Source organism: Diceros bicornis, chromosome X (assembly GCF_020826845.1).
Source record: "Diceros bicornis minor isolate mBicDic1 chromosome X, mDicBic1.mat.cur, whole genome shotgun sequence".
Taxonomy (NCBI): domain Eukaryota; kingdom Metazoa; phylum Chordata; class Mammalia; order Perissodactyla; family Rhinocerotidae; genus Diceros; species Diceros bicornis.
In genome coordinates, this window is record NC_080781.1 from 139,182,232 (window position 1) to 139,196,295 (window position 14,064).

The following is a 14,064-nucleotide window of genomic DNA, read 5'->3' on the forward strand; positions in this document are numbered from 1 at the left end:
GCCTGTCTGGCTCCTGCCTTACCCTTCCCTTCAAGGAACTTTATGACTGCCTTTCAAAAGAAAGGACTTGGTATACCTTGCAGGTAAGAATCTGGGTTTATTGTGACCACTGGAGGCTAAGTAAATTAGAGTTTTATCATGTAAATTCTAGTCAATATTTTAAATTCGAGAAGATAACCTTTCCTAGCTCATGTTCCCTGACAGTGAATTAGATATTTCAGGCCAAGATCAATTCCCTTAAATCAGGGGTAATCAGTTGACATTTCATTGATGCAGAGATTTTTCCCCTAAGCACTAAATTGCTCAGACCCTTCAGTGTTGCTAAAAAAAGGAGGACTCCTGGTGTGGAGTGTAGAAAGGCCAGAGTAAATCCCCGGATTTCCAAAATTGGCTGGGGGAGGGGAAGTGACCTCAGGGGTGGGGAACAGGAAGAAAAGCTCTGAATTAGGGAACCAGATACAACTTTTGTAACATGGAATTTTCTTTTCTGATTCTTCACTCTTTCTTTTTCCCTTCATATATAGAAATATACATGAGCAAAGCACATACAGCGTTTTTTTGCTCAAAAGTCACCTTCCCTGCAAGGCCTATTTAGAATTGCAAACCCCCTCGCCCCATTTCTGCTTTATTTTTCTCCATAGTGCATATCATCATCTTTGAATATTCTGTCTAACCAATGGATTGTTTAGTAGCTGAAGATTCCACTGGAATGCCAGCTTTGCGAGACCGTGGGGGTCTTGTCTCTTACTCACTGCTCTCTGCCAAGCACCTCCATAAATCTTTCTTAGATAAGTTACTAGTTCTCTCAGGGGGATTCTAGGTCCCACAGAGCTCGCCTTGCTGAAGCTGTGTAGAGGAAAAGCCCTCTTGACGCTTGGACTCCAGGTGAGGAGATGAGTTGGGAGAAGAGAGCTGCCCTGCGGTTCCGATAGGAATGAACTTGGATTGCTATCTTTGTGTCCCCAGATACCCTTTTGTCCCCCTCATATAAAGACCACCTCTGTGCTGTGCATTTTGGAAGACGCTGTGCCTGCATTCTCTCCTTGAACCCTCACAAACGCTGAAGTCCGTGCTCTTCATTTAAGTCCTGGAGTCTGAGACTTACTAGTCTTTTAACCTCAGACAAGTTTCTAAATCATTTTGCACCTCTGAATATTGATCACAAAATGGGAATGAGGATTTCACAGAGGGCGTTATGTGCACAGTCCAGGCACTGGTTTAATGGCTTCACAGTCCTGTGCTTCTTTCTATGTGGGGCTACCTGGGTTTCCTCTTTCTCTTCAGTGGAGGGAGAAGTCTAGGCCTGTGTACATAGTACATTGGGTGGATAAAGCGCTTTGCAAAAGGATCTTTAGAGACTTGGCCTTTGGATTGATGTATGTGCTCTCCAACAGATTTAGTGCCTGCGAAACAACATGCCTAGTAAATGTATGATTTTGAGACAGTACTTGACAGAAAATCCTGACTCTTAGGCCTTCCTCTCTCTCCAACTCTTTTCCCCAGCTCTTGTCGTTTGTGGTTAAACAGTGCTAATCTCTTTCTAATACTTGAAGCACTCTTGGTTTTCTCCCAGTTTCCCTTATTTTTCCCGCAAGTGGAGTAGGATCTCACCCAGGCTGAGAGTGGGTGTTTGCCTGGGGCTGTAGAGGGCTGCAGCTGTTGGCAGTACCCAGGGTCCGTCCCCTTTGGGGATCGCCACCTTCTTGGCTGGGCCTTCTCCTAAGTCTCCATGTGGAAGCAGTTGGCAAAGAGCCCAACAGTAGGCTGAACAAATGTTTGTTCTTTCCTCCATTCACTGTCACTCGCTCTTAATCCCATTGTTTGGATGAGAAAGCCAACTGGAGTTGCCCCTGCTTTATTCATCCCACCACCGCCCAGCCCCCGCCAAGTTTGTTTTTCATCTCTTTTTTAATCTCAACTTCTTTGAGCAGCTGCTTCTGCCCTTTGAACCCCACTTAAGCTGTTTCCTCTCCGAGGGAGGGCGTTCAGAGCAGCAGGCGCTGCCACTCCAGCACTTTGTGTGATTAAAGGCCAAGAGGCTGCAGAGCAAAGACCAGACGTGGAGTCGTGGGTGGGAGTTTACTCCCCAGTTTCTCCTGAATCTGAATGGAGCCGTTTCCACTCTCTCTTGTCATTGGTCTAGGGCAAGCCCACCAGAGCCCTGGGACCTCCCACATCCACTGCAGATGAGAGTGGCGGTTTTGAAGTCGTGAAGTGAACTCTCCGAACTGAAATCTACTACCTTTGACCTTTATTATTTCTTCAGTGTTGCTTGTGTCACTTACCAATTGCATGGCAGTGGTGGTGATGATGGTGGTAATAACTCAAAAACACAGCAGCATGTGCCGTGGTAGTCATTCCTGTCATCACTTCGAGCTGGGCAGTGTCCTAGGTTCCTGGGTCCATGAGTGAATAAACCAGATGAAGACCTCTGCCTGAGTGGGCCTTATGTTCCAGATTGGGGAGACAAAATAAACAGAATAACAAGTAAAATAGATATGGCACACTGGAATGTATCATCAGCTGTGGAAACAAGAAAAGTTAGAGTGGATCAGGGGCCGGGACAGGTGTCTGGTGCGTGGCAGGGGAGTGGATGAACAAGTGGGACAGGCTGCAGTGTAAGTTGTCAGCCTGTACCAGTTAGTTATCCTGAGGCAAAGGCAAATACCTTCCCCTTTCTCCTAAGCTCAGTCTGGGCCAGTTGTGTAGCAGGAAGACTGGGATGCAACTTCATCAGGCAGAGCTTGTGTCTGAATCTCGATTCTTCTGTCTTCGCCTCCCACTGAGGAGCAGACTTCTCTTTGGTCTCGTCCCCCTGCGGATGCCATCCTCCTCACCATTCAGAAAGCCGCTGTGAAACTCCATTTGCTAGTTTGGAAGAAGGCTGACAACCTTGGTCTGTGTCCTTTGAGCGCTTACAGTCTAAGACAATCTTAAACTTGATGTGAGGATATCTTTCCCATTTTTCGTTTATGTTAGATAAATGAATGAATGAATGATTTCTCCTTATAGTGAGCTGTTGAAGGGCAGAGACTGGGACTTAACTATGTCGAGATCTCCTGCACTTAATGTAGTCTCAGACCCCCAGATTGAATTAAGGAATCACCTTTACTCCTTGTGTATGTGTGTGTGTGTACGCACAGACATCAAGTGTATGTCTGCATATCCCTGCTCCTACAATTGTCTGTAGTGAGAAGATACAGGGGGCTAGTTGAAGGAGTTTTCTGTAAGGTGAGGCTGAGGAGAAGCTGGCCCTCCCTTTCTGAGTAGTGCAGGGAAGTTTCACTGAAGACAGGCCCTGGGGAGTGTGTCTCAGGACAGGTTCGTGGTGGAGAAGATTATACTTTGCTTTTGGAAGCCTCACTATTGTGAGTTGGTTCTTTAGTTACTACGTTGGAGGTTTCCGTTTATCTTAGTCATCATTTGCAACTTCTGGGTGAGTGTGATAGTGACTCTTAGTCATCGAGAAGGCATCTTGATGGATAAGCACATTTGAAAGACCAACCTTTGGGATAGCAACTCTTGAACTTTTCTGGCTGGAATGTGTTCTGCCTCTTGTAAGCTTTGCTGAGTCCTTAATTTAAAGGCTGACATGTTAAAAGCAATCTTTTAATAAAGCTGAATAAGAAGAATATGACGTAAGGGTGGTAGTTTATCTGCCTGTTCTAGGTACACTATCATGTTGGCTTCTCCTCCTTTCAAAGGTCATTTTGTATTCTCTGGACTAAGACTTTCCAATCTGTCATTGTTTAGAACATTATGCAGGGGCCTATCGAGTCTGGAAACACAGGTGAATCCTCATAAATGGTTTATTGATGGTTATACATTATAGCATATGATAAAATCATGATCCATGTTTCTAGACTTTATGGCCACCTGTGTCCTACACAGAAATGGTAGTTGCTGATAAACCCATAGAATTAATTTCTGAGTTTGGTTTTCAGCTTTCTCAGCCCCACAATTACTAGTGATAAGAGATTCGTAAGTCAGGGTCAAGGAAAGTCCTGAGTTTTATTTCATGCTTTGAAGCCAGAAATTTGAGATTCGAACTCATCATTTTTTCGCAGCAATCATTCAGTCAGTGGCCCTGGAATTCTTCATTCTATACGTTCATTCTATAATACATGCACGTGGTAAAAACATAGAAATAGTATAGATGGTTAATTTGAAAAAGGGAGTTTTTTTCACTGCATTTCTTCCAGTTTTCTTGAATCTACTTAGAGAGAGATTTGATCTCATGCTTCTTAAATGGATCTGTGGCAGTAGCTACTAGCTTTGAGGAGTTTTAACCACGTGGTCCCAGGTCACCATGGGCAGTGCTTTGAGGAACTGTTTGGTCACAGTGTATCACGGCCTCTTACTTCCCCATCCCAGAATATGATTGGGAATCTCAGTCTGCATACCAGTCCTGTATACTGCATATTTCTCCAGGATCTGTTGCCTGGACCCGTTCTTTGGTACCAAGCTCTCTTAGTTATAGTTCTTTGGTTACAAGCAAGCACTACTTGTCAGCCATTTTGCTAGTTATTCTATGCAATAAGCTCAACTGTATCTACTAGGAGCTCAATAATAGTACAGTATCAAAACCATGGAATTGACCTTGGTACGATATGTGAGTATAGTTTTGTGCCATCCTGTCACATGTGTAGATACATGTAACCATGACCACAATCAAGATACAGAACCGTTCCCTGGTGCTGCCCCTTTATAGTTATGTGTCCCCTTACCCCCGCAACCCCTGGCAACCACTAATGTGTTCTCCATCTCTTTAATTTTGTCATCCCGAGTGTTATATAAGTGGAATCATATAATATGCAACCTTTTGAGATTGACTTTTTTCACTCATCAGAATGCCTTTGAGATCCATCCCAAGTTGTTGTGTGTGTTAATAGTTTGTCTCTTTTCACTGCTGAGAAGTGTTCCATGATATGAATGGACCATAGTCTGTTGGTATGCTTGCCTGTTGTAGGCCGTTCTGATTGTTTCCAGGTTTTGGCTATTATGAATAAAGCTCTTATGAACCTTCATGTACAGGTTTTGTGTGAACATTTCTCTTGGGTTGCTGTTGCTGGGTTGTGAGGTAGTTGTTTAGTTTTTTAAGAAGGTGCTCAGCTCTCTTCCTGAATGGTCGTACCATTTGACATTCCCACCAGCAATGGATGAGAGATTTAGTTTCTTTGCATCCTTGCCAGCATTTAGTGTTATCACTCTTTTTTATCTCAGCTATACTGGTAGGTATGTAGCAGTATCTCATTATGCTGTTAATTTGCATTTCTCCCTGATGGCTAATGATATTGAACATCTTTTCATATCATTTGCCATCCTTCCTTACATATCCTCTTTAGTGGAATATCTGTTCCTGTCTTTTGCCCATTTTCTAATTAGATCGTTTTTATTGTTTAGTATTGAACATTCTTTATATATTCTAGATATATATATCTAGTCTTTTGTTGGGTGTGTGGTTTGTAAATGTTTCTCCCAGTCCATAGCTTGTCTTTTTATCATCTTCACACAGGCTTTCACAGAGCAAAAGTTTTTAATTTTTAAGAGGTACAATTTATCAATTTCTCCTTTTATGAATCTATGTGTCTATACCACACAATCTTGATTACTTGTAACTATGTAAGTCTTGAAACTGCATAAACTGATTCCTTCTACTTTCTTCCTTTTCAAAATCGTTTTAGTTATTCGAGGGCCTGTGCCTTTACATCATGTACATGATTTTTTAAAAAGTCATCCAGAGGTGCTTTTAGTGTAACCTACATGGATCAGGTGAGTGAAGCCACTTGTGTGTAAGAAAAATAACATCCCAGGTGCAGGGGAATAAGCAGCCTACACTTGGCTTCTGTCCCAGGGAGCAGTAGGGAATGGCCTGGGGAGCATGTGCCCATCTGCAGGACCATCCTTCCATAGCCCTGTGAGGAGACAGGTTCAACGGTGCCAGGTCTTCTGCGATTTTAAAGAGAGGTTGGAATCTCCTGATTTTTACTACACAAAACAAAAGTATGTGGTCAGAATAAAACAGGTTTGTGAGCCATCGGTTTGCAACTTCTGCCTTGTTGGTTACCCTTGGAGCTTTAAATTATACATTTATTCCTTCATTTATTGTTCCCCTCACTGTAGTGACAAGATCAGTGGCCCCTTCCCTTCATTTCTTTTCTCCTCTCAACTTCTACCTTGTATATGTGTACTTTAATATTGTCGTAGTGTTGACATTTACAATCTGCTCTTTAACTATAATTGTTTCATGACTTGTGTATAGGTAGATTATAAAAAGGGAAAGTAAGTGGTTTTTATATTATTATAGCTTGTTGCTGACCCAACAGCTTTATCCCAATTCTCTCTTGTCCCACTTCTTCCTGGCCGATGAGACATGAACAGATGTCCACTGGAGAAGTTCTGGGACAGATGCCACTGGCGTGGCCGTTTTTCCTTCTTCCTGCCTTGAAAGTGGAGCTGAAGGCCAGATTGGCAGCTTTTTGGGAGATGTTTTCACCCCAAGCATCCTTTCTCTGTCCAGGGACTTCCGAGCCCCAGCCTTCTGTGTTCTGGGGAGTGGCTGATTCCTCCTCTGTGTACGTTCCAGGCTCTGCTGTCTCAGCTCTACTTGATCAATGACCATTCCCCTGCCTGCTTTTTGTCTTCTAGAAAGTTATTGAAATCTCTCCTCCCTGATGACTTCCTCATGTTTTCTTCTTTTTTTGTGGGTTTCTATCTCCCTCCCCACTTCACTCTCATTTAAACAGGGTCCAGGGTACACACAAGTACTGAAGCTGCCAACTAGAACCCAAATCACAATCACTGAGGAAAATTCCATCTCGCCAGAATAGAAAGCATTGTACTTTGTAGAGCTTTTAGGAATAACAGGTCTTCATTTGCCTGTATAGAAATTAAGTAAAAATGAAGGGATGCATGAAATTTTGAATGCACACATTTTCTGTAGTGGTGTCTTTCAGGATTCTGAACATATCTCAGCACTCCCTACAGAGATAGCCCACATTTCCTTCGCCCCCCCAATCCTTTAGTCACACAGTTCCCCTCCCTAGGAGCAACCACTTCCAGAGATAGCGTATGCATTGACAAGCAAATATAAATATATTCATTTTTTCCACTGTTTATGCTGATGATACCATACTTTTCCTCACTCTGTCTTTTTTTTCCCCACTTAACAATGTGTCTTCAAGATTAACCTCAGAGCCTCCTTTTCATTGCTACCTGGTGTCTGCATGCCAGGCTACCCCCGTACCGATGAAGTGTTAACTGTATTATGGTATCACCTATGGTGGAGTACCTTGAAGTTTGTGGAGTTCTGTGCCCCCAGGTATCACAAGTCAGTTTTCTAAATACAACCCTATCTTAGACAATTCTGCTTTAATAGCAATGCCACGTGACTCAGCGTCATGTGAGTGTTTTGAAGTTCTAGTTGCCACACAAGGCAGTTTCCATTTCTCAGTACTTCCCTTATTTGAGGCCAGCCAATAACTAACACGCATCCTATCAGAGTTTCTACTGACCTCTTAGAAAGGATGAAGTAAATTAAAATTAAAATGTTATTTTACATTATTTTATAAGGAGCACCCCCTATCTTATGAGACATATGTTCATCCACAAGCCTCTATGCTCCTTAGCTCTGATTTTCTAGTCCCTTTTCGTCTAGGACCTTGGGTACACCATTGGACACTGCCCAGAAGTGAATGAATAAATGAATGAATAGATGTACATCTAAATCTAGATAGATAGATATAGCTAGCTAGCTAGATAAATATTCCCACCTGAGGATACTCCTGCTTCTCCTTCCTCACAGAGTGGATGAGGAGGTACACCACTCACAGCCCCGTCCGCTGGGAAGATCTTCCCTCCTCGCTGTCTTTGAGGGACACCTCTAGAAGTGGTTGGAATGCAGCTGGCCTTCATTTTCAGCTTGTACTCAAATACTGAATTGACCCTGTCACAAGCTAAGCTCAGGCCTATTCCTTCTCCAGCCGTATTGTTGTGGATTTAACATTTTATCTGGGGTGGGTGGGGGGCACATTCAGAGGTTTCCACTTGGCCTTCCCCACTGTGTTAGCTCTTGTCCCAAGCCCTGGGCAACTTCAACATTAATAGATTAGAAAGATGAGGAAGAAAACAGCAAAGGAAACTGAGAATGAGCGTTTCGAGAAGAGAGTGATCATCTAGGAGATTCAGCCATGTTGTGGTATAGCAGTAGCCATTTATTCTCACTAGTGTGTGGTACCCAATGGATGGCTGTGCCACAGTTTATTCATCATACTGCTGATGGACTTTTGGGGTGTTTCCAGATTTGGGCTTTTAAGAATAGTGTTGCTCTGAAAAGGGCACAACACCACAACACCACTTCCATGGGATTCCCGCCAAAAAATGCATAACCTCAGTCTAATCATGAGAAAACATTGGACATACTCAAACTGAGAGACAGTCTACAAAACAATAGGCCATGGGCCGGCCCCGTGGCTTAGCGGTTAAGTGCGTGCGCTCCAATGCAGGTGGCCCGGGTTCGGATCCCGGGTGCGCACAGACGCACTGCTTCTCCAGCCACGCTGAGGCCGCGTCCCACATACAGCAACTAGAAGAATGTGCAACTATGACATACAACTATCTACTGGGGCTTTGGAGGAAAAATAAATAAAAAAAAAAAAAAAAAAAAAAAAAACAATAGGCCTGTCCTCTTCAAAAATGTCAAGGTCATGAAAGACAAGGAAAGGCTGAGGAACTTTTCCAAATTAAGGGAGACTAAAGAGATGTGAAAACTGAAATCAGTGCATGATCCTGGATTGGATCCTGGTCTGGGGAATATATATAGCTATAAAAGACATAATTGGGACAGTTGATGAAATTTGAATGTGAACTGAGAACCAGATGATAATATTGTATCAATGCTAAATTTTCATTTTTGGGAATGTTTTTGTTCTTAGAAAACACACAGAAGCATTTACGGGTTAAGGACCGTGATGTCTTTGCATTATGCTCAAGTGGTTCAAAAATTAAATTTTATAATATTAAAACAAAAAAGTGCTGTGATACATTGCTCTCCACGTCTTTTGGCACACAAGGTACATGTGTCTGTCGACTGGGAGTGGAATGGCTGGGTCCAGGATGCATCACATGCATGAGGGTTCCCGTTCCTTGCTCCCTGGCTTGCTTTTTCACTCTCTTAATGCCATTTCCCATGAGTATTTTGTTTGAAATTTTTCAAACTTACTGAAAAGATGAAAGACTTTTATAGTAACAGCCATTACCCATACCTCCTAGATTCTACAATTAACATTCTGCCATGTTTGCTTTATCGTATATCTATCCAAAAGCCATCCATCTCTCCACTTTTTTTTTTTTGCATTTCAAAGTAAGTTGCAGACATCAGAACACTTCACCCCTAAAAGCTTCAGCATGCATATCCTTGGCTACAGTTCAATATTTCTTTATGGTTCTTTTTTTATTTTGAGGGAAAATTTGCATTCACTGACATGCACTGGATGAGGTTTAACAAATGCATACAACTGTGTAACCCTAACCCCTGTCATGATACAGGACATTACCAGCAGCCCAGAAAGTTCTCTCATGCCCCTTCCCAGCTATCCTTTCCCATCCCATCAGAGGCGACCACTGTTTTAACTTTTTTTACTGTAGTTTTGCTTGTTCTATAACCTCATAAATTGTATCATATAGCATGTCCTCTTTGGCATAAGGCTTCTTTCCCTCAACAGAATGCTTTTCAGATTGTTCCTGTTGCTGCATGTATCGGCAGTTTGATCTTTTTCTTGCTGGGTGGTCTTCCATTGTATGGATGAGGCACAAGTGGTGTATGCATTCTCCTGTGGATGAACACCTGGGTTGTTTCTGCTTTTTGGCTATTATGAGTGAAGCCGGTAGGAACATTCGTGTACAAGCCTTTTTGCAAGCATCCGTTCTCTTTTCTCTTGGGTGAATACCTAGGCATGAGATTGCTGGGCCATAGGGTAAATATTATATATGTGTTTAACTTTATGTAAGAAATTGCCCAGCTGTTTTCCACAGTGGCTGCACCATGTAGCATTCCCACTGGCAGTGGATGAGGGTTCTAACCTTTGGCATCATCTGTCTCTTTAATTTTAGCCTTCCCAGTGGGTGTGCAGTGGTGCCCTGTTGTGGTTTTAATTTGGATTTCCCTGGTTACAGTGATGTTGAGACCTTTTTCATGTGCTTATTGGCTATTCATATGTCTTCTTTGGTGAAGAGTCTGTTCAAATCTTTGGTCTATCTACTCATTGTTTGTCATCTTGTTGTTAGTTGTAAGAGTTCTTTATATGTTCTAGATACAAGTCTTTTGTCAGATGTAAGTATTGCAGATTTTTACTCTCAGGCTGTGCCCTGCCTTTCCGGTTTCTTCAGTGTCTTTTGGTAAGAAGTTGTTAGTTTTGATGGTCAGTTGTTTGCTTTTTTAACTATTGCTCTCTGTGTCTACTAAACCTTTGTCTACCTCAGTGGAATTTTTTGATGAACAGGTGTTCTTAATTTTAAAGTATTTATCTTTTTAGTTTTCATTTTATAGTTAGGATCTTTTATGTCATATGTAAGACATTTTTGCCTCCTCCAGGGTGAGGAAGATGTGCTCTATTTTCTTCTCCAAGCTTGGGTGTTTCACATTTGGTGCTCAGTCCATCTGGAATTGGGCTTGGTACATAGAATGAGGTGAGAATCAACATTTATTTTTCCCCGTATGCTTATCTAATTGGTCCAGCACCATTTATTGCAAAGACCATCCTTTCCCTACTGCATGGCAGCATTACCTTTATCATAACTCAGCTGATGATGTATGTGTAGGTGTGTTTCTGCACTTTCTATTCAGTTACATTGGTCTTTTGTCTGTCTTCCTGCCAATGCGACAGTGCCTTACATTCCTTTGGATTTCTAGTAAAGAGGTCTTGCTATCTAGTAGTGTAAGTCGTCCATTGGGGGAAAGGGTTTGCAGTGGGATGGCGGGAGGGGTAGTGGTGGTGATCTCATCTAGGCAGCCGCTGGTTTCGGCCGGTATTATTGTCATCGTCATGGGCTGGGGGCTGGTCCTGAGTGCCTGATTCTTCAGTCCAGATAGAACTTCTTCTTTATAGCCTAAGAGATGATTTGTGAGAGACTGATGCTAACCTGAATCACCTTTACTGCCGAGTGACCCAGAGTGTCTGGTTGCTCAAGGAAGTAAAGAGGAAAAAGAGCAGCTGGGTCTCAGGCTCACTCGTGTGCCTGTCACTGGAGAGGCGCTCGTTGTTTGGAATGGGAATGGCCCTTGTTATCCGTGCTCACTTCTCCCCTTTGTTGGTGTGTTCCTCCTGCAGTTGTCCCCCTCTGCTCCTTCTATTAGGAATTAATTCCACCCTGGGTCTTTGCTATAGAGCGTGTGTGTGTGTGTGTGTGTATACCATACAAGCACACTGCTCCTTGCCAGAAACCCTGGGGGCCCAATGTGCATTAGAAATCAGAATTTTTCAAATTTTCAAATATATTACATTATATTCTATATAATACCCCCAGTAGGGTCCAGGACAGTACTGTATAAATCAAACACGTTAATATTTCTGCAGCAAACTGTATAAACATGTCTATTAAGTTGGATAAATAAAGCTTACAAACAGCTTCACATCAATTCAAGTGAGATTGGATGCCAAACTTATGAAATAACTATTGCTTTTCAGAGCCTTTTGGATTTTAGAATTGCAGTTACAGACTGACAGTGGGCCTTGACTGCTTACTTTATACATTGTTCTGTTATTTTGACCTGACAGGCTGTGTCACACCAGTTGAATGCCATGACTGAGGACATGTACACCAATGGGTCTACTGCCCCAGGTAGCCCTGCCCAGGCCAAGGGGCAGGAGGTGCGGAAGGTGCGACTCATACAGTTCGAGAAGGTCACGGAGGAGCCCATGGTAATCCTTTGTCATAATCTCACCCACTGCTTACTCTCGACCCCATGAGTCACTGGGCCACAAGAGGAAATGCAGAAGGCTACTCATGGAGTTAGGGAGGCAGCCAGCTCCCACATTGTCTCTTCATTCCCATCTCAAGCTTCTCCTCAAAGCGGGCTTCATGCCCATTCTGGTTGAGGACCACCCCAGGTATAGATGGGAAATATTTCTCCCAAGAAATTGCCTTAAACTGTCTTAAAGATAACCTCAGAAAGGCCTTAAAATAAAGTTTCCTGTGCCATTGTCTTTATTTCAGGGAATTACTCTGAAGCTGAATGAAAAGCAGTCCTGTACGGTAGCAAGAATTCTTCATGGTGGCATGATTCATAGACAAGGTACTCGGGGAGGGGGGGTGTCCTAGGTCATGTTTCATTCAGAGATTAATCATTTAGTCCCTGTTCATTGGGACATGAAGCTTATAATCTTCAAAACTGGGAGCATTTGTGTGTATGTGCTAAGAACATGTTGTATTTTAATGTATTATTTTATTCTCTCATCCCCCCAAAATAGCTTTTACTAAATGATGCATCTGAAAATGCATTTTGGGGGTTTTAGCTGCACAACAAAGAAGTATTTCTGTTGCTGGTGAACGAAGAGGACTGAGTTCTCTGTCCTGCTTTGTGTCGTAACTCCTCTAGTTCTAGTTGGAGGACAGGGGGCTTTTATTCAGCAGCAGGAGCACTGAGAGATGGTCGTAATCTGTCAAGTGCTTGCCTTCATATGTCCCTCAAGGGAATCAAAAGAACATTCCCATCTCTCATGGTTGAGTGTTTTCAACTCTGAGTATTTTACGCAATCTATTGTATAACGTGCTCTAGATGATGGTTTCTTTTCTGTGGTGTCTTGAGTTATATTGACAGCACTTTGAACGTTTATTCTTTTGCGGACTGGTTTTTCATTTTGTGGTAGGCTCCCTTCATGTCGGGGATGAGATCCTAGAAATCAATGGCACAAACGTGACTAACCACTCGGTGGATCAGCTGCAGAAGGCCATGGTGGGTATTTGCTCTGCCATTGTCTTCGTGAAATGTGGAGCCCCATTGGTGTCAGTGTACCTCATTTTTCTGTCCAAGTATTTGAACCTCATTGAGGAGTCTCTTATCACTGCTAATCTTTATTCTGTGCAAGAAATGACAGTTGTCTGCTTTCGTTTAGTAAACTTCTAAAACAAAGCAGATAACCCAGAGTGTCTGTCTAGAAAGAATATTGGACTGGGTGTCAGAAGGCCTCGGTCTTTAATGGCAGCTCTGAATCCTTGCTCTACTTTATTCTAGCCCTGTGATTTTGAGCAGGTAGATTAACTTCTCTAAGTCTTCTGTAAAATGAAGATAGCCATCCCTATTATGTCATAGATTTGTTATGAAGAGCAAATGGGATATTATAAATGAAAAGTTGAGTGTGCTGTTTAGATTCAGTTGATATGTATGGAGCACCTACTGTGTGCCAGGCATTGTGCTTGATGTTTGTGCTGGCTGTCCTATTTGCCCCTCCAGATTCTTCACCATCCTACTCCACCCCTGCACACACACCCAGAGACCATTCCTGTAACCAAAGCATTAAAAAACACATGGGGTAGTTGGGTGTAATTGGCCACTGCCAGCAGGAGCCACACCTTAGGCATTCAGCAGTAAGATGCTAGGGTACCTGCAGGGAATGAACCAGAGAACAGCAACTCGGGAAGAAGTGTCATTTTACCCAGATTGTGGTTTTTCACTTGAGACAGAGATGAGGAAACTGAACCTTGGAGAGTTTGGAAACTTGCCTATGGTCACATGGTTGTTTAAGGGTAGACTGGAATTTGCTTTAATCAAAAGTCCTTGCTTGGACTTCTACTTCTGACCAAGATGAAGTAACAGAGACCAGATTTACCCTGCCTCTTGAAACGACCCAAGTCCTAAATGTCCATGCATCTAACAACAGACCTTCAAAATACTTGAAGCGTAAACTGGTAGAACTGTAAGGAAAAAAAGACAAATCCACAATTATAGTCTGCAATTTCAATCTCTGTCTCTTAATAATTGAAACCACGAGTAGGCAGAAAATCAATGAGGATATAGAAGATGCAAATAACACTATAAACCAACTTGACCTAACAGAACACTTGACC

The 14,064-nt window shown here is 42.7% G+C and overlaps 1 protein-coding gene across 1 annotated transcript in view; it reads left to right on the forward strand.

Moving 5' to 3' along the window:
* The window catches only part of MPP1 (MAGUK p55 scaffold protein 1), a 32,004-nt gene that overhangs the window by 3,855 nt on the left and 14,085 nt on the right, over positions 1–14,064 (forward strand). The window contains exons 2-4 of the mRNA XM_058535043.1: positions 11,775–11,918; positions 12,214–12,292; positions 12,867–12,952. Of these exons, the coding sequence (XP_058391026.1) occupies positions 11,775–11,918; positions 12,214–12,292; positions 12,867–12,952 (309 nt within the window). The remainder of the gene's footprint in view (positions 1–11,774; positions 11,919–12,213; positions 12,293–12,866; positions 12,953–14,064) is intronic.